The sequence below is a fragment of the Solanum dulcamara genome, chromosome 11, assembly GCF_947179165.1.
Source record: "Solanum dulcamara chromosome 11, daSolDulc1.2, whole genome shotgun sequence".
NCBI classification, from domain to species: domain Eukaryota; kingdom Viridiplantae; phylum Streptophyta; class Magnoliopsida; order Solanales; family Solanaceae; genus Solanum; species Solanum dulcamara.
This window is the reverse complement of record NC_077247.1, coordinates 33,544,238-33,566,041: the sequence shown is the minus strand read 5'-3', so window position 1 is coordinate 33,566,041 and position 21,804 is coordinate 33,544,238. Positions and strand designations below refer to the sequence as shown.

General features: G+C 32.8%; 2 protein-coding genes across 2 annotated transcripts; one reads left to right on the top strand and one right to left on the bottom strand.

The window, feature by feature from the left end:
* The first annotated feature begins 3,700 nt into the window (after positions 1–3,700).
* LOC129874500 (premnaspirodiene oxygenase-like) lies at positions 3,701–5,435 on the top strand. Its single transcript, XM_055949793.1, has 2 exons — positions 3,701–4,614; positions 4,731–5,435. The coding sequence occupies exons 1-2, from the start codon at positions 3,718–3,720 to the stop codon at positions 5,340–5,342; spliced, it is 1,509 nt and encodes a 502-aa protein (XP_055805768.1). The 5' UTR covers positions 3,701–3,717; the 3' UTR covers positions 5,343–5,435.
* A 1,060-nt stretch (positions 5,436–6,495) lies between these two features.
* Positions 6,496–9,402, bottom strand: LOC129874502 (NEP1-interacting protein-like 1). Its single transcript, XM_055949794.1, has 5 exons — positions 8,931–9,402; positions 8,179–8,357; positions 7,210–7,293; positions 6,950–7,117; positions 6,496–6,858 (listed from the first exon to the last, which is right to left on the bottom strand). The coding sequence occupies exons 1-5, from the start codon at positions 9,100–9,102 to the stop codon at positions 6,736–6,738; spliced, it is 726 nt and encodes a 241-aa protein (XP_055805769.1). The 5' UTR covers positions 9,103–9,402; the 3' UTR covers positions 6,496–6,735.
* Between the last annotated feature and the right edge of the window lie 12,402 nt (positions 9,403–21,804).

The window sequence follows — 21,804 nt, the reverse complement described above, 5'->3', positions numbered from 1 at the left end:
TTCATTAAGTAAACATATGTAAACTTAGAAAAATCATCAATGAAAGTGATAAAATGTCTATTTTCTCCACGAGTTAAAATTCCTCCAAGTTCACAAATATCAGTGTGAACTAATTCTAATAAATCAGTTTTTCTTTCAATTTTAAAATAAGGCCTTTTAGTAATTTTTGCTTTACTACAAGCTTCACACTTTTCAAAATTCTTTTTAATCACTGGGATTAATCCTAAATTACTCATGATTCCAACATAACGATCATTAATATGACACAAACGAGCATGCCAAAAATTAGTAGAAGAAAGCATGTAAACAGAAGTAGAAATTTTATTAATTTCAACATTCAGTTTAAACATCCAATCACAAGCATACTCCTTTTCCATAAAAATACCTTTTTCACAATTACAGATTGATCAGATTCAATAATTTGTTTAAAGCCTGCTTTATTAAGAAGAAAACTAGACATCAAGTTTTTTCTCATGGAAGGAGTATAAAGTACATCTTTCAAAGTTAATATCCTTCTAGAGGTAAAACACAATTCGACATCTCCCGTTCCAAGCACTTGAGTAGTATGAGAATCACCGAGCATGATGGTTTTGGGCTCTCCAAAAGGAGTATATTTTTTAAACCAATCTTTGTCATAACAAACATGACGGTTTGCACCAGAATCAGCCCACCATCCATCAACATTCTCAACCATGTTTATGTCTGTAATCATTGCCACAAAAGGTTCTTCGGTAACGTTTGCCTGAGGTATAAGACCACATTTCCGGTATCTACAAAATCGAGCAATATGCCCACTCTTGCCACAGACAAAGCACGGTCCTTTATCATAAACTTGTTGATTTTGTGCTTGGCTATTTTCACCATTATTTTTCTTGGGAAGTCTACCATTATTTTTCTTGAACTTTTTCTTCTTAGGCTTCAAAGAGGTATTTTTGTTAGATTCTGGAGTAACATATTTTGAAGTAACTAAATTTACCTTCGTTGTGATGTTGCTCTCTTCATTTTGTAAAAGTACATCTTGGCTCCTTGCCTCCTCTTCCATGCGTATTTTCATGATCAAAGTTTCAAGAGAGGTTTTCTTTTGTTTGTGGCGCATAGTTTTTTGAAACTCCTTCCATGAAGGTGGAAGTTTGTCTATTATGCCACAAACAATAAAGTTGTCTCCAATTTTGACTTCCTCGGACCTGAGCTCTCCAACGATCATTATAAAATCTTGAGTTTGGTCTATCACTGATTTGTCATTCACCATTTGGAAACGAAAAAATCGACTAGCAGCATATTTTTTCGCTCCAGTTTCTTCGGTATCATATTTACTCTGCAATGCTTTCCATATTTTCTTTGCACTAGAGTAAGTTCTATCATAATAATCATAAAAATTATCAGATAGACAATTAAGAATATAATACCGACACTTGTAGGAATCATTATTGTACTTTTCCGCTTTCTCTTGATGAGAAATAAGTTCATCATTATCCATGGAGAGGATGTCAACTTTATTAGGATTTTTTTGAGTTAACACATATGAAACATTGAGAAGACTTAAGTAGAAAAGTACTTTACCCTTCCATCTCTTGAAATGATTACCATTGAACCGAAATGGCTTGTTTAGATCTCCCATCTTGATATCCGTGGATTTTTCAATTATAGTCATATTGAATTCTCCTTAAAATTGTTGGTGAAATTATAAGATTACAAATTACAATTGAAAAATAAAATGAAGAAATTAACTTCACTTCTTGGTTGAGGCGCGGATATCTCGCTCTCTTTAAGGAGATTCAAGCCCACTGCAGTAAATCGTTTCACTGGTCCAGCAGTAGTCCTCTTGACTTGTCCCCTCCAGGATACAACAACCTTATCACAAAAATGTAACTCAACAAACTCTGGACAAGAGTTGAGTTTAAAGCTCCACACAAAGAACACCTCCCTTCAACTAATAAGAACTCTTTTTTTTATATAAACTTAACTCTCTCAATTTTTTCTTCTCTTATCTTACTTTCAAAACAAAGAAGACCTCTCTATTTATAGGAGAGAAAATCATACAAAGATGAAAAAATAATAAAATGTCATCATTATCATCATTTAGTGTACCATTATGATTTAGTGCACCATTATGATTTAGTGCACCATTTATTAGTGATAATTAGATTAAAAATACATAATAATATTATTTTGTGCACCACTTATTAGTGATAATTAGATTAAAAATACATAATGAAATGATTTAGTCTTGCACTAAAAAAAGATGATACTGAAAAACATTTTTATACACTATAGAAAGAATAATAATAAAGATGACTTTAAATGTCATCAATGGACAATTGCTAAAATTGCAATTTAATAAAATATTAAAATGATCACACTAACAACGTGGTTTTGGGGAACTACAGAATTAATACCCAAGCTCTCATTGTCAATTTGAAAGGTCAGGTTTATGTACTACAAACTGAAAATGAGCGTCTTCGTGCTCAGATACTTGATGAACAACTTTCCTTGGGGAAAATATTTGACCAGCTGTTGCACTTAGTCTCCCATCCCAGGTTTTTCACCCTCCTTCGTAGTGTGGGGTCCAACCCCTCCTTTTTCTTAATCAATTATGTGGCAACAAATTGACATAGTGCAGCAGGCCATATTTATTTCAACCCTGTGCTGCTGCTCATTTTTCTTTCTTTCAAGTGCAGTTGCTCATTTTTCTTTCTCAACAAAGTGGGGGATGGTAGGTGGCAACACAGAGAAAAAAATATTTGTGTTAGTGGTGTATTTTATAGATTATAAGAAAATAGTTTATAAAGAAAAATAGATTGTAAGCGATATTTTTAGTAAGGTGGGAGATCAAAGAGTGTTATTCATTTTGAGTGCATGATAGTCATTTTGAGTTTTGTACTTGTGACTATACGTTGTAAAATTCCTTACTATAATAATATCAGTTATTCCATTTGGCCCGTGATTTTTTTCTTATTTAAAAAATTTTCACATAAAATTCTTGGTGTCATTATTTCTCATTTTATTTCTACAATTTATATGGAACAACCTAATGACTTCAAAGTAAATGGTAGAGAAAATTTGTGTGCAAACTCAAAAAGAGTCTTTATAGGCTAAATCAAGCTCCTAGACGGTGGTACAAAAAGTTTGAATCTGTTGTGGGGGAGCAAGGCTACAAGAAGACTTCTTCAGATCATTGTGTATTTGTACAAAAATTTTCTGACAATGATTTTATCATCCTCTTGCTATATGTGGATGATATATTGATTGTAGGCAGGATTACTTTCAAGATAGACGAGTTGAAGAAAGAGTTGCGTAAGTCTTTTACTATTAAAGACTTGGGTCATGCCAAGCAAATTTTGGGCAGGAAAATTACTCGTCTCAGGGATGAAAAACGTACGGTTAGATGGGATAAGTGTAATTTTTTTTAAAAACCATAGTAACATTTTATGGAAAAAGCACGCTCGTAACCAATCATTCCATCAACGGCAGGCGGTCATACAAAGTAAAAATCCATATGCATTCAAGAGAACAACAATTTAGGCTTTAAATAAAGTGGCAAGCCACATGTCATCTCTCTATTTATAACTTGATCCAGAGAGCGCCGATTTAGACTTTTGTATGTAATAGTTAAGCCAACAATTTAGAATTTAATGAGACAAAACACTCTCTATATATATATTTAACTTGATCAACTAATATAGTGCATCCATCAAATATTATTTCCTTCCAACTGAAATGGAGATTCAATTCACTAACTTGGTTGCATTTTTGCTCTTTCTCTCAACCATCCTTCTTCTATTCAAGAAATGGAAAACCCAAAAGCTAAATTTGCCTCCTGGTCCATGGAAATTACCTTTTATCGGAAGCCTACATCACTTGGCAGTGGCAGGTCCACTTCCTCATCATGGCCTAAAAAATCTAGCAAAACGCTATGGGCCGCTCATGCACTTACAACTCGGGCAAATTCCTACCGTCGTCATTTCTTCGCCACAAATGGCTAAGGAAGTACTAAAAACTCATGACCTCGCTTTTGCAACGAGGCCGAAACTTGTTGTGGCCGATATCGTCCACTACGATAGTACGGACATAGCATTTTCTCCGTACGGAGAATATTGGAGACAAATTCGTAAAATTTGCATACTCGAACTCCTGAGTGCCAAGATGGTCAAATTCTTTAGCTCGATTCGTCAAGACGAGCTATCGAAGATGGTCTCGTCTATACGGACGATGCCTAATCTTCCGGTCAATCTTACAGATAAAATATTTTGGTTTACAAGTTCTGTAACTTGTAGATCAGCTTTAGGAAAAATATGTGGTGACCAAGACAAATTGATAATTTTCATGAGGGAAATAATATCATTGGCAGGTGGATTTAGTGTTGCTGATTTTTTCCCTACATGGAAAATGCTTCATGACGTTGGTGGTTCGAAAACTAAACTGGTGAAGGCACATCGTAAAATCGATGAAATTTTGGAAAATGTAGTGAATGAGCACAAACAGAATCGAGCAGATGGTCAAAAGGGTAATGGTGAATTTGGCGGTGAAGATTTGATCGATGTTTTGCTAAGAGTTAGAGAGAGCGGAGAAGTTCAAATTCAAATCACGGATGACAATATCAAATCAATATTAGTCGTAAGTTTTCTATATCAAGCTTGATATATAACCTGAAAGATAAGATAACAATTTGCGATAAATGATTTATAACATGAAACTCGTAGTGATTTAATTCAATTTTCTTCATCCTGTAGGACATGTTCTCCGCAGGATCTGAAACATCATCGACAACTATAATTTGGGCATTGGCTGAAATGATGAAGAAACCCACTGTTTTAGCAAAGGCGCAAGCTGAAGTTAGACAAGTCTTGAAGGAGAAGAAAGGTTTTCAACAAATTGATCTTGATGAGTTAAAATACTTGAAGTTAGTAATCAAAGAAACTTTAAGGATGCACCCTCCAATTCCTTTGTTAGTCCCTAGAGAATGTATGGAGGATACAAAGATTGACGGGTACAATATACCTTTCAAAACTCGAGTCATAGTTAATGCATGGGCAATTGGACGAGATCCTAAAAGTTGGGATGACCCTGAAAGCTTTTCACCAGAGAGATTCGAGAATAGTTCTGTTGACTTTCTTGGAAGTCATCATCAATTTATTCCGTTTGGTGCAGGAAGAAGGATTTGTCCGGGAATGCTATTTGGTTTAGCCAATGTTGGACAACCTTTAGCTCAATTGCTTTATCACTTCAATTGGAAACTTCCTAACGGACAAAGGCACGAAAATTTGGACATGACAGAGTCACCTGGAATTTCTGCAACAAGAAAGGATGATCTTGTTTTGATTGCCACTCCTTATGATTCTTGAGTTTGGAAAAAAACAGAAATGGCTAGAGTTTGTCTGCTTTGGAAAACTTTTTTATTGATGTATTAAAATATTTGCATAAAATAAACTTCTCAATGAAAATAAAAAGACAATTTACCTTACCCTCTTAATGTTTGAGGTGAATTTTCTTCTCAATTTTGTTATTGATGCTTCTCATACAACTTCTTTCAATTGAAATTGAGATTTCTTCTTGCGATTCCACTAAACTATTCTATATACGTTTTAAGCCTTAGGTAGTTGTTCCTTCAGCTATTCTGTTCGTGGTCTAATGAATCTATCACTTTCTAAAAAATGTCCCTCCCTAAATGGTTAAGAAGAATCGGTACTCCTGAGCTTATTGAATTTCTTCTGCAACGATATGAGTCCCATGAACAACCATTGTTACTTGGATTTCAACCAACACAAGAATACTTGCAATCAAATGTTCCTCTCCATCTAAATTCTCTATCAAAATGTTCAACAGAAATCACGCTTCTTAGGGAGCTGAGTTGCATTTCAAATTTAGGCTGTAAATGTTGCAATTAAAATGAGTACCAGAAGGGATTTCTTCCGATGTATCTAAGCCGTGGACAGACCAGAGTTATTTGGTACCTCTGTCTGTGGGAGGTAACAGGTACCTGATGGAATAGTCGAGATGCATGCAAGCTAGCTCAAACATCATCTTTAACAGGAAAAAATAGTGTCAAAGGGGATAAGCAGATAATAAGAAGTCAGAATGATTCGGAGGCCTTAGTCCACTCACTAAGTAATGAGGCAACCTACCAAGAGTTTCTGGCAAGTAGATACAAAGGTAAAAGTAAAACTTCTATGCAGAGATTCAATATCATCAGCCTAATGGCTCGAACACGTGATAAGAAGAATGAAGGTTGGCATACTGCCCAATTCTCGTGGCCACCTTGATTAAAACCATCATTAACTAATCCCATTCCATTTAGATATCAACCAAAAAACTTTGGCCAGACAGAGCATTCAAAGGGAATAGAATTCTGTACACAGGCAAAATTCTCAATTATGGTCATCCAAACAACTTCAGTAGAAAGCAGCGTCTCGTAGGACAAATCCATTTGTAGGTTAATCTAGAAAGAAATGTGTGTTTCTAAGCTATCAGGTTCAGGACAAACATTTCTTGCACAAGATGCATGCAAACATGGGACACATTGATACAGAGTACCACTAAGTGGAAGTAGTGAACACTATAATAGCTCAATTTACAGGTAACTAGTAGTCTACAACAACTGAACTCGAAAAAGCACATACTCGACACTAAATACACAGGTTTCCTTGAAAATTGGGACAAGTGAAGAAAGACAACTAAGGAAACCATACAAGCAAGTATGAAGAAATTATATAACCTTGTCACAATTTTATGGAGCAACTACAGATCCCTTCTGCACATTGGACAAGAGCCATGTCTTAACAGCCATGTGTCGATGCATGGTAAGTGAAACATGTGATGACATTGTGGCAAACATCTAACAGTTTCTCCCAGTTGAAAGTCCTGTGTGCATTCAATAGTGAAAAGGATTTAGGATCAACAAGCAATGCAATATCAGGGGGAATAGCAAACAAAAGGTGTAAATGTAATTCACCTGAAGGCAGACGGAACAAGAAACTCTCTCTCCAGAATCATCCAAGTTGTTACCATTTTTAATTACAATCTTGGGGATCTTTTCAACAGAATCTCCATGCAAGCCTTTAGCCGCACCCGTATCAAAAATGTTAGGGACCTCATCATATGCAAGTTCAACAGCTCCCATCTGATCAACAAGAAAGAGTCAGACAATATAGGGAAAGTAAGTTGCTGGCAATATTTTACATGGCCAACAGTCATGTAGCATATATGACATACCTGACTCTGGACTGCACTTAGCATTGCTGGACCAATCCGCTCACGAACCAATCGCCCACTTAACAGGCTTGTGAGTACATCAATCTGTTTAGTTTAAAAGTATCATCAATCAAGGATACACCTTAGAGCCACAAAAGAGATCTTAATATTGTAATAACGCTCTCTCTCTCTCTCTCTCTCCCGCTTCCTCAGTTGGAGTGGGGGAAATTCTACAAGACGAGTGTCATATAAATGAGGATGTTAAAATAGCACACATAGAGGTGTAGATGAAAGGTCACTTGAAATATTTTGGGACCTAAAACCACATAAAGGGGAGCTGTCTCTAGAGATCTATAATCTCTGAATCCATATAGACTAAGGGAAGAACATAAAAGAATGGAATTGGGATTTAACTTTTAGTCAGGTTGGTACACTTGTATTACATCCATATTTGCGAAGAATCCTCTACATTATCTAGAGATTTGAATGTCAGTAAATGGATAGATGTGAGATATAGAGAACTTTTGGTGTCAGCAAACGCCTAAGTTGTCTTATAAGACAAATTATTGAATAGGAATGAAAGCGGTCCAATTGAAGCTGAACAGATATAAATGATTCATATGGCTGACCTCAACTAATTTGGGACTATAGTGCCATAAGTTGTTGGTCTGTGGGAGTGGGACGTAGATTGAAGCCAATATCGGATCAGGACATGATTTGCCCATCTATTATTCCCATATACTGAAGTTACAATATTACAGAACCAACTAGCTCAGCGTTATCAGTGAGAAAGAATCTATATTACTTACCAAGTAAACAAGGCATGTTATTGGGACTATAGTAAACAAGGCATGTTATTGGGACGTAGATTGAAGCCAATATCGGATCAGGACATGATTTGCCCATCTATTATTCCCATATACTGAAGTTACAATATTACAGAACCAACTAGCTCAGCGTTATCAGTGAGAAAGAATCTATATTACTTACCAAGTAAACAAGGCATGTTATTCCAGATTCATCCGTCTGCCATAGTAACAGAGATGACTCAAAGACTTCAAGAGAGAAAACAGCGCCAGAGATGGCACCAACTGCAGCACCTCTGACAAATCCACTCTCAGTCTCTTGGCCGATCAAAGCTCCGGTCAATGCTCCTAATAAGGTGCCCACTGCAAGAAGCCAATTGATCTGTGATTAATTCCAGCTACCAATAAGTAGAGAAAGATAAAAACCCATATTTTTTAATTTAAACCAGCCCATAGACATTTGGAACACAATAACATATCGATCAATCAATTCACCTGAATCCAACTAGAGTTCAGGTGGTTATATCAATGCCTAGAACCATTTCGCTCTAACAACGGTATCAAACCCCTTGCTCATTTACTTGTAAACCAGGGTGTGAATGTAGCATGCCTAGGAGAGTATGTCCCAACCAATTAATTAAAGAGAGCTTAATATCTTTTCCATATTTTGGAGATCAAAAGGTACAATCATCACGCTATGCATAGAAACGCCTAAAAAATTCCTTTTTACATTCTTTTTTCAGCTATTAGAATTATCATAGCTTAGTTTCGAGTCAGAGAAACATGAAGAACAAGGGCATACATACATACATACATCAAGAATCATATGTCATCAATCAAAGCAGCAAAGTGAATTGATATGAAATTCTGGGTTGATCCCAAATACACGAATGGTGTAAGAAAATAGAGAATCAAACAAATTGAAAGAATACCCACCTAATGCAAAGAAAAAGGTGAAGATTGCAGATAAAACACTGCCAATGATTGCAGATACCGCAACGCTGAAGAAATCTTTAGCCCTATCAACGAAATCCCTGATGCAAAACGAACAAATAGAAGAGGAAAGAGGGAAAACACGAGATGGGTATGCGTAGAATTCCATTTCCATTGACTCTTTGAACAAAAGGCTTGTCTTTTCTGATTTACATAAAGAGAAGAAGGATGTGTATGCTTATTCTTTTGTGCTTTAGAGAAGGCGATACAAGAGAAAACTGGCTCTATTTCTTTGATCGAATGAATCTAGCTTTTTTTTTTTCAAGAAAAAGTGGAGCTTTTGATGTTTGCTTGAGAGTTGGAATGATCCGCAAATTGGAGTCACTTGCCAAAGGTTTAGATGATCACTAGTTTTTCTCCTATGTGAGAAGACACGGTAAGGGGAAGGCCAAATAAAAATGTCATAAAAAGGGTATGAGACATTAGACAAGACAATTAGTTTGCTACTATGGTTAGTTGTGCTATTTTTCTTTTCTTTCACCATAGGTTTCAATTTTTTTTTTGAGTACGGAGTTCTCTTTATTATGAAGTGATTAAAAATTTTTAATATAAATTTAAATTTAATTAAACTTTAATATAAATATCGAATATTGAGTAAAAAAAAAATTAAAAAAAAAACTACTTCTATTTGCAATAAATAAATTGTGATTTTGAATCACTAACAAACCAAAAATGATAGGGTGTGATTTCAAATCACTGAGAAGCAAAAATGATAGAGATTTTAAAGAAGGATATCAAAAAAAAGGACTCCGGCCAAACAGAAAAAAAGAAAGACATAATATTTTAATTTGATTTCAATTGATATCTATACTTTAATTTTTGGTGTACACAAGTAGATAATTATTTTTTTATAAAATTAAATAAGTATACATATGTGTCTTATATGACAATTAGCGTGAGATACATTTAAACTTATTTGTATAATGTCATGTAGAATTGTACACCTATTTATATTATTTTATATAAATTTAAGTGTTTACTTGTATTCAAAATTAGAAAACATAAATGTCAGCTAATGTCAAATTAAAATATACGTATTATCCCATAAAAAATGAAGTTGAAAAAATAAAAGATTAGAAGCTTCCCCCTATATTTTGGACAAAAATTTACTTCGAAAAAAATAAAAAATTTATATAGAGATTAGTTATGTCAAATTTAGTTATTTATTTATATTATCTCATCTTTTAAATTGTATAAAATAATATATAAATTTTTCATAAATTAAATATTAGTTATGCGAATTTATAAATTACAAATCAAATATTATATTAATTTTATATGATAGAAATAATGCTATCCAATATAATATTACTTATATTAACTATAATACATATACAACTCTAACTACCTGCTAAATAATCCTAAAATTTTTACCTCCTAAACAAAAACATAACTCTGGGAACATTGAGATAGTTGATGGGGTATTTATAGTTGGGGAAATATATTTTATGAAGAAGGTAGATAGGTCATAAGGGAAGTTAGGTATTTAATAGTATTATTTTCTTTAATGATAAGGACTCAGTGGGATCCAATTATAACAACACAAAGCACCACGTGTCCTTTTCATTTATTGACTCTAATATACTTAAGATAAACACAAAATCCTCGTACTTGCAATATTCTCAATCTATCCACTTCAACTTTTATTATTGCCTTCGCATCTCACTTTAATCTTTATGGTAGGACTCATCCAATGAATTTAAATATAGGTAATTCATTTAAAATTTTATGAGTTAAGTTCAAAATAATTTAAAGAATTTAATTACATATTTTTTGTGAGTTTTTAAAATTATTATGTGTGTCAGATTTTGATCCTCATATACATATATCTAGCGCATCAAAATACATATATCTCGAATACATGTGGTCAAAATTAGGTGTAACTTGTTTCAGATACACTATATCCAAGTTGATTCGCATGTATCCGACTCTCTCCTATCTTGTTCGCCTCTTTATGTATTTGTATTAAGATTGTATCTAAAATATATCTGATAACCCAGATACATGCATCTAGTGTGATTCACATATAATTGGATACATAAATTTTCTCTCTCTCTCGTCTCCCTCCTCTCTCGTTCGCCTCTCTCCTCTCTCACTCTCTCGCTAACCTCTCTTCCTATGTATCTATATTTCAATGTGTATCTGATAGAAAAAATACATATATCTAGGTGTATCTGACTTGAAATCTGGTATGAAATTATTAAGTGAAATTTTTTGAAATGTCATTATTAAGATAATATATTTCGAGTTATAACATGGTTTTATAAGTTTCAGGTTGTAGCAGTAAAAATCTATCAAGTTATAACAAATTTTAAAATATTATGCAGTAATTAATGTATTAATAAATGAATTAAAGAAAAAAAATAAATTAAATAAAAAGGTAATAAATGTATTAATGGTAATTATCATTCAATCAGGACTCTAATAATTGATTTAATGGTAATTACCATTCAATTAGGACTCTAGTAACTGATTTTATAATTAAATTCTTTTATTTTCTCAATCTGGTCAGATATCTTCTAAACTGAAAATATTTTTTTGATCTCCAACATCTTCTCTTTCTCCTCTGTGCAACGACTTTTAATCAATTTGAAAAGAATTTGATAGGCATTATCATGAAAAGTAAAAGATTCTTATCAATGCTTATTCAACATAGTGGTAGATGGGATTGTGCAGGTTTATTATTCAATAATTTTGTTTCTGTTTTTTTTTTAATTTTGTTTGTGTAAAAAAATTTCATTTGTTTTTGTATAAGTTATTCCTTTGATTGTTCGTTATTTCTGATGATCAACTCATATAAACATCGCATGAATTTTGTGATAATTCAGTGTAATTAAGAATTAATAATGAAGAACCTTTTCAAAATGAAAAATGCGTCAAAGAATTTTATGTCTAGTAAATTTTGTACGAAACGGTGGTTTCTAAGTATATTTGGCATTTTTACCACGATATGAAACTGGCATGATTTTAGAACTAACTTGGTATACTTTTGCATTGACAACGATTTTTGTTGTGGCATGAAAATGGTATATAATTGGTATAAAGTATGTATTATATTCGTATAAAACTATTAAAAAGTGTATCTATTTGACATGAATACGACATATGTTTGTTATGATTTTGGTATAGTTAGAGAATATGTTAGTTTTTTCGATATATAATTTATAGTTATATGTGGCATTAAAATGGTATGAAAAATTGATATAATGTGTCAACATATAGATATTTGTCACAGTTTGTATGAATTTTGGTATGACTTTGTTATAAAATGTATACGCATTTGCATGAATCTGGTATAAAATGTGTATAAAAGTTGTTTCTACTTTGGTATCATATAATTCCATGACATTAAATTTATGATGGAACAGGAAAGTATGTTGATTTCCAAATAGAAGGAATTATATATTACGTGCAACGCATGTCGTCGAAAGAGACACAACAGGAAGACATGTTCAAATTATCCTGCTGAAAATTAGTCATAATTTGTTTGTATTTTAATTTAGTTGTTATTGTGACAAACACATATTTTGATGTTTATGATCCTTTAACTCATTGAATTTTGATTTCAGAATATTTATTATGTATAATATTTAACCCTTTGTTTATGCATTGTTTTTCAAATGTAGATTCTGTTGACACCCAATTTTGACCCTTCACAAACGAAATTAATTTCCATATAGTAATTTTTTCTTATAAATCTAACCATTTTTTTTTCACTCCACCCTTAACCAAATTTCAAGTCATTTTTTTTAAACTCAAAATTTGGGCCCAAATTCATCCCAATCCAATATTGTCATCCACTCTCTACAAGTCCAATAAAAACAACAACCTACATTACTACAACATTCTAACACCTATTCACCTAAAGCCCAATTCTTATAATAGTTTTGGCCCAACACCAACTTACTACAATACATATATTATACTTATACAATACTAACCCACCCCTTTCTACTTTTTCCTTTTCCACCTCCCAATCCCACCTAAACCACCTTTTCTTAAAATCCCAAACATCATCATTCTCCTATCTTCATCTTTTTTCTTTTTCCTTTTTCACCCCACCAAACCCATCATTATTCAAAACTTCATTATTATTCTCACCAACCTCATTCTTTTTAAAAGACATCTTCATCTTCTTCATAAAAAAAAAAAGATGAACAAGAAAGGGAGAGACACCATTTTTTCACCAAGAATACACACAAAAAAAATAATCAAGAACACACACAAAAAAAAAAGAGAAAGGAAGAAGAACAAAAGAGAGAATTAATCTACAATCATCAATATTCATCAACATACAAGAAAAAAAAAAGGAAGCAAGAACATAATACTACAAAAAAGAAAATCATAAAAAAAAAAAAATTAGCCTCGGATTTTTCATTTTTTTTTTAGTTCTTTCTCTCATTTCTTGATAGGTTAAAGGAGTTCATCGCCCTCAAATTCGTCGTCTCAATCGCTGCCCGAAAATAGGTAAGAATCTTTTCTCGATTTTATTTACTTAATTAATAATTATTTCATGTCTTCTATGTAGTTGATTTGTAATTATTTTTAGTTAGCATGTGTTAGAATCAATTAGATTAATGATAAAAAAAAATGAAATTTTTTTGTCTTGCTTAAAGTGTAGAGACATCTTATAAAAAAAAAAAATCTCAATTTCGTTCATGACTTTTTTTTAGTAGTTTTGTTTGACCATATAGATTCTCATATTTTTAATTTCTTCTTTATCATGATTTAAATAATAAATATATACTTAAGTTATCATTGAGTTAGAATTTTCATTTTTTCATGGCTTAATTGATGTAAATCTTGCTTTAAAATTTGAGTTAGTTTACTATATAGGTTAATTTCATGTTCTTTAGTTATTTGAATATATATATTTTCTACATGTATGCATGTTGTTAGTCACTATATTGATGTAAATCTTGCTTTAAAATTTGAGTTAGTTTAATGTATAGGTTGATTTCATGTTCTTTAGTTATTTGAATATATATATATATATATATATATATTATTATTTTTACATGTATGCATGTTGTTAGTCACTATGTTACTTTATATGTACTTCTAGTTGCATTCTCCAAATTGACATAGAAAGATAATCTTCAATTTATTGTCTTAAAATATTATGTTATATTTCTTTGTTCAATTTAAAATGAATAGTTGCTTATATGATTTTATTTTGGTGCATGTGACACCATCCGTGTCACGCCCCGAGAGGGTACCCTAGGCGTGGCCGGCACTCAGAAACCATCTCTGGCTTCCGAGAGAACCATTTGGTCTCATTACTCATTTGTTCATCAGCGGAAGACTTAATAATACTAATGTGGGATTGTCATAATCAAAGGAAAAATATATAATTCTTAGAAGAAGTAGTTTCTAAGGAGAACTACTCCGATTACATCATCAGACTCTGTCTATGAAGCCTCTAATACTCTTAGATGGTGCCAATGACATGTCCATGGCTACCTCAAAAGAAACATCACACTCAACAATAATAAAAGGATAAGGAGTTCCTTCGAATACAAGAAGGACTCACCAAATAGCTGAAAAGAAATGATCTTCAACGATGCGCCTGTTGAGGATCTCTAACACCTGTATCTGCATCATAAAACGATGCAGGTCGAATGACGTCAGTACGTGGAATGTACGAGTATGTAAAATGGCAGGAAGGTAAGGACAGATATCAAGAAACTCCTCTCAAGAAAACTCAGCTCAGAACTCAACATCATCTCAACATGAATATGTAATGCAAGTTTAAAATATAATAATAAAAATAATAGTAATAAGCAATGCTTACTCAGTTGGGAGTTTCTCTAACCGACAACCATCACTTATGAGCTAGCGATGATACAACGAAGCGATGTCGTTGCCACATCCATCCAATACCTTGCCAGGGTAAAGGACATCACCATCTTGGATCCATTCATCAAAGTCCTCTTTTTGGGACTTAAGAGGCATAGCCTCCATCCTACGCTGGCTACGTAGTTCTGGGGTTTGAGTCAATTAAACTCTTACCCAACTCGGTGCTCAATACTACTCCCAAAATATGTGCTCATATTAAACTCATCATCTAGTCTCATTGGACTTTAATTTAAATCATCAAACTCATCTCATTTCATGTTCATCAATCATTATACTTCCAAAAACATCATTTACATCTCATCAAAACATCTTGCTCAAAATATCATTTTCTCAAATTCATTCAAATTCAACTCTTTTACTCTTTCAAAACTCAATAAAATACATATATAGTATTAATTCATATAACTCTCTTTTTATCAATAAAAATAATAAAAAGCCAACATCTTTACTCAAAACATATGTAAAAATATTCATGAACATCAAATCAATTAGAATTCATGGGAAAGTAGCCATGAACAATAATTCCAATAATATGAGAGATAACAATAATAATAATATTAATGCATAAATATATCAAACTCAATAGAAGAAGAATTAATTCATCTAGAATTCAAGATTTGAATAAAACTCAACTATAACTCAATTATAATAAATTTAAATATTGGGCGCATGGACGAACTCAATCCAATGCTATGAAAGCCTTACATACCTTAAATCCGAAGGTTTACTCCGAATTTGAACACTCTTGGACCCCTAGCCTTTTCTTCTCGCCGGAGCGTTTTGTGTACTATCCGGAGTATAAGAATAACCGGAGTAGTATTTTTATACTACTAAAACTAAAACTATATTTGAGAAGAAGTATATAGAGAGAAGAAATGCTTAGGAAAGCTTGATGAATAAAATGAGGAAATAAGGTGGGTATTTATAGGTGGGAAAGAGGGACCTAACAATAAATAAAATAATTATAAAGAAAAATCTGAAAATTTAATGGAATATATTGATGTCATGGATGATGTTAAATGGAGGACAATTTATGTCATGCATGATGTCAAATGCATCTAGATGTTTCCATGGTAGGTAAGATGAGTTCTTTTTAACAGAATACTCATTTTCGAAGCTACGTTTGAATAAGATAAATTCCTTATTAGGATTTGGTTTCTTCATAAGAATTGTAGATATGGAAGTCTAGTTTCATATCGTTCAAGAATCAACCAATTTGGAACAACCTACAGTGAGATATGAATTTTCTTCTATCAACACTCAATTTCGTCACAGCACTATATCTTGCAAAGATTAATTTATTTGACCTACTTATACTCCGAATTTGAAGTTATGTTCTTCATGAAAGTTGTAGGTAAGGATGTTGTGATTACCCAGAAATTTGAATCACCTAATTTGGACCAACCTATGAAAAGTTATGCCCAAAATACAGAGGCTGTATTATTTTTGTCGAGAATTGAAATACCGACATACAACATTTTAGGGGTTGTTACAATCCGAGTCCATCTTTGGACTAAATCCTCGCATATCATTGAATTTTGAGTCAACTTTACCCTTGTTCGAATTTTGAAAGATGATACGCAGATGTAAAGGAGGTTTACTATAGGTTCCGGAGGAAGAAAATAGGCTGATATACAATCTATATACAGGAGATATAGAAAAAGGGTGACTGTATATATTGATATATATTTATATATAATCATGATATACAGAAACGAAATGGGCCAAAGGCCCAAAATACAGGTGGCCCAATATCTTAGTCCAGGTGTACAGAAACTAAGTATTGGGCCGGATTTTTGTTTTGTTTATATTGTTATTCTATTTATTTGGGTTGTAATAATTTAATTTATTTATGGTTGTGTATACTTGCTTAGATGTTAATTTTTAGTTTGGTTTGACTTAATCGAACTCCCCTTAAAAGAGAAACCATTTTTGTGTTAATTTGCTCTAAAAATGACCTTGTTCAAGTATTTTTCTTTTAGTTAGACATTTAAAAAAAATAGAATTTTCTTTCAAATTATCTTAAAGTTTTTTTTTTATAAGTTGATGTTCTTTCAAATCAATTGAGTTTAAAGTGTCTTTCTCTAAAAAAAAAAATATTCTAAATAGTTCAAATGATTTTTCTTATGTAATCAAAGTCTTAATCATCTTTAATTTTGCTAAAATACATTAGATCTACCACTTCTCTTTAAATATATTTAAAATTCATTTACTCAGTCATTTAATAGAATATATTTTTTTAATAAATTATCTCAAATATCTCAAGTTGATTTACTATTCAAATAAATATATTTATCTTTACTACTTACAAGTAATTTTTTTTAAAGTTAGTCAAATACTTTTCAAATCGTCGGATAACCGCACGTTAGCGGCCATTTTGAGTGTTAACACCTTCTCAAAGTGGAAATAAGAACCTCGTACCTTTTTCTCTGAATTTTTAAGACTTAAATCTGTTAGGGTCTTTTAAATTAAGTTTTCTTAATTTCTTTAAAAAATTAAGTGGCGACTCTTTTTTTTCTATAATTGATTTTTTCTCTAAAAAGTTGAAATTAATTTTAAACCGTCTTTTTTCGACATAACAGAAATGGCGACTCTGCTGGGGAATAATTAGGTTCTAACCATTAGATTTGATTGCTTATTTGACTAACTATTTGGGTTTGTAATAATTAGTAATTCTTGTCTTCTTTAATTGTGCAATTATGTGTTTAATTTATATATTAAATTGTTATTTGCATTTCATAGCATTTTTCCTATTTAATGTATAGTATATTAAAGAACGATTTTGCGGTACCGCAGTCGGGCTTTTTATACTTAACCCTTTTCGGAACGATCGACAATTTATTGATACGTCATGCGTCCAATGGTTGTCGTAAGTTTCAGCCTGAGTTGTCCGCTTGGGTTACCAGTCTTGCAAAAGCCACTCTTAGTCAACCTAGCGTAGAGCAAAGCCAAATCCCTAATTTAGTGCATTGGCTAAGATGACCCAATACCCAAGGCGTATTGGGCCCATTAGAAAGACCACCTTGAGTTCAAAACGGCCCTCGGCCTAAATGGACAATCATACCTATATGTTTAAATTTGAAGGTTTTATACGCGGTTTGGCAAACCATTGTCCCTCGGGGCTAGGAGTTTTTTTTTGTAGCTTAGTCTAGTCAAAGAAGGACCTTCAGTAAATGACACTTCATCCAAAAGGCGTTGGCGTTCGGAGATGTCAAGAAATCAAGAATGAAGGATTTTCCACGAAGGCTTAGTTAGAATTGTACCCCTGCGTGAGACTGATTATTTATATCCCTTTTTTCCATTTATGTATCCCCATTCAAATTATTCATAATATTTGTATAAATATAAGTTTTAGGGCAATGGAATGTTTCAAATGACGTAATACATCCTTCAAATCGTTAGGCCTACCTTTGGCACAAAAAGGTCACATATCTGTTTAGGATGCACAATAATTGTTTGTGTGCTATATGCTATAATTGTTTTGTGAATATGTTGCTTTATTTGGAGATATGCTAGTCCACTCTTTTAGATTTTTTTTTAGAGCCTCATAGACATAAATATCGAGTCACTATCGATAGTGCGTCCAAATATTCAATGAGTCTTTAATTTCCTAACAAAATTCGAACTTTACACTCAAATCATAAACTTTGCTTTCTCATCTCCACAAAAAAAAATCAAGTGGTCAAACTACGTAGGACCTGAATTCTCCTTTATGAGATACGTAGGCAGTCTTTCAAGGCTCGGTCTCTGTTTTTGAAGTTTTCAGTTTTCCCCATTCTTTCAAAGAAATTGAGAACTTTTTCTGCATCTAAGAAAAACAAGGGTACAAAAGTTGAAACGCAAAAAAATCTGTGATTCACAAGTCAACTTTTCTCACACATTTATCATAAAATTAATTTTTGTCCATTTACTCTTTCTTCACACATAGATTAATTTGTCTTAAAACAAAGCAACATTTATGTGTTTAGTTCTTTATGTGATATTTTGCATTAATTATTACAAGCACAGACTAATACTTTGGCTTTTGAGTTATATTTCTTTTTCAGGAAAAGACTAATTTATGTCGGAAAACAAACTTGCTTACTTCTCAAAGATCGAGGGTTTAACAAAGTTGTTTCTTTCTTTGTAGGGGCTGTTATCAAAGGACATCATGCGATAAATGAAAGGATCTCAATTTTGAGGTCAATTCTCTCTCCCTAACTAAGAAGTTTTCTTTGTACACAGAAGAGACGACATTATTTCAAGAGAGGGGATCACGGAACAAAGAGTTCATGGGAAATAACGATGACATTAAATTTCACAAGACACCAATACACAGCCTGAAAGATAAATCGGGGGAGTCTTTGACTATGAAATCTTACTCCTATATCTTGTTACTTATTTTTTTTTATAATGGCCCCGCTTTCACACTTTTCTCATATCTTTGCAGGAAAACTGTCCCCGACAATAGTCGGGGATGGTTATAACAATGTATGATTCTTTGAATAGTTGGAAGAATTCAAATCATAAGAGACGATCCTCAAGAAAAACACAACAACAATAACCAGAGCTCAAGAAATTGGATTTATTGGAGAAGTATCAATTCGAGGAAGAAAGATATAGGGTGATAAACATCCAACCTCTATATTGGATGAAGAATTAAAGAGATACATATTCCAAGAGTCTCCTAAAAAATGATGTAAAAATTCAAGATAAACAAGAAATAGATACTGAGTATGACAGCATAAAATACTGAAAGCAGAGAGCTAAATATTTGGAAAAATTATTGGAAACAAGTGTTCAACAGGATGCAAATACTAATTGAGAAATTATAGAAAAGCATAGAAAACATTGAAAGACAATCCTCTCCAGTAGAAGAATTATCCAAATTCTGAAAAGAGTAGATAATTTCGTACAATTTATCCTCCAAAATGCACCCGTTATTATCCGTCACCAGGACAATGAGTTATGTTATCTACAATTGTTTGTCAAGTCTGCATGAAGAGGACATCATCAATAAATAAATGTAAAGATTTTACTAGTACTGATGTAAAGGAATCTCGAGACTTCAAACGAGAGGTTTTGGAAAGGGGAATATCGGCAAAGAAGGGATTATTTGGGTCAAAGAATTCTCTAATATATGTTGAACCTGTGTTCAGTAAGGCAGGAGAGACAATTGGTGTAAATTACATAGGAATGGAGATAACTGATCAGATAAGGAAAAGAGAAAAAAAAATTGGCAAAATTGCAAGAAGAGATAGTTGTACAGAAAGCCAAGGAGACTGAACTTAACAAAACTATTCACATAACAGAGAAAACTATGCGAGAGAAACAAATGCTTGCAACCATGTCTCATTAGATTAGATCCTTTTGTCATGAGTGGTCAATATGATCGAGATTTTTCTACCATAAAATTGGATAAGGAACATCATCAGCTTGTGAATGTAATATTGTCTTCAGGAGATTTGGTTCTTCAACTAATAAATGACATCATTGACCTTTCCAAAGTCGAATCAGGAGTAATGAAGTTGGAAGCCACAACATTCCGACCAAGAGAGGTTATAAAGCACGCTGTAGCATCTCCACAGAAAATATTAACATTGGAAGACCACACCAAGTTTGTCTAAAGCTCTAAATTATTTTATATATCATATCTGCAAGAACTACGCACACCTGATTCTTATTTCGGTGAGATACGTAGGCAGCCCTTCTTGGGTTCGGTATTTGTTTTTTTTAAAAAAATAATTAAAATAATAATAATAATAAAATAATAATAAAATAAAAAAATTGTGTACATATTTTAAGAGTCATATCTTCTTGATTGGGACAACTACAGTTGGGAGCATGCGAAATATTCGGTATGATGAAAAAAAAAGATTGGCTTTGTGGTAAACCATAGCTTCTATTGGTATCTTTTATTTATACTTTTGTGATGCTTGAAAAATCTCTTGCACGCATTCAAGGTAAGAATAAAACCAACCTCATGGTTGCATGTGCATTGTGTGGTGAGCTTTAGATTAAAATTCAATTGCATCACACTGTTGATCTAGAACTTGGCCTGAATGTTTGTTGAGGCGAAATTCTGAGTAATGTTTGGTTTGAGAAAGGACTATAGGCCTTTTTTGATCCGATTGTGTCTTTCAAAGCCTACCAAATAACATTAATCCCTAGTTTCCCCACTTTGAGCCTAAAGCCTTTTCTTTGGACAACCACATCTTAGCCATTTCCCTTCTGAGTGCTTACATGCACTATCCCTCTCTTGGCCCAATCTCCTTGAGCGCACCAAAGATGTGCAAATTATAGAAGAAGATCCAACTTTAAAATTGCCAAAGGCAAAAGACGTAAAGTCTCCAAAGTCAAGAAAGCAAAGACGACTTTAAAAAAAAAAAAAAAAAAAACTCCTACAAAGTCGATGTAAGACGAAAAGGAAACTACTCCGACAAAAGAGGAGAAACCTCAAAATAAAGAGGTGAAAAAGAGAAAACCTCTAACAAATAAGGATTCAAAGAAGTCAAGACAAAAGAAAGAGGTGAAAAGAGGAAAAACTCTATCAAATAAAGACTCGAAGAAGTTGAGACAAAAGAAAGAGGATTAGACGTCAAAGGCGTATCAATCATCAAAAACACAAATTCAGTGTGATGCTCAAGGAGAGATTAAGTCACTTTTATCCCAAATTAATATCCCACCCGTTCCCTAAGCCTACATTACAAGCCAATAAACAAGCCCTATATGATCTCATTCCAAATATTCTCACATTAGTGGAGACTTACATGCAGGCCAAGCATATGGTATCACAGTTGCATGCGTTGAACTTTTTTGAGAGTGTGAGTGCACTTTGTAAAATGTTCTCAAATCAAACACTTCATATATGTGCGAAATAGAATTTTCTTTATTGTGAGGGCACTTGAAACATGATGATTGGTATAATTCTAAACCTTTGTTGGAAGCAGGATGAAAAAATCTTGTCGACACTTAAGTA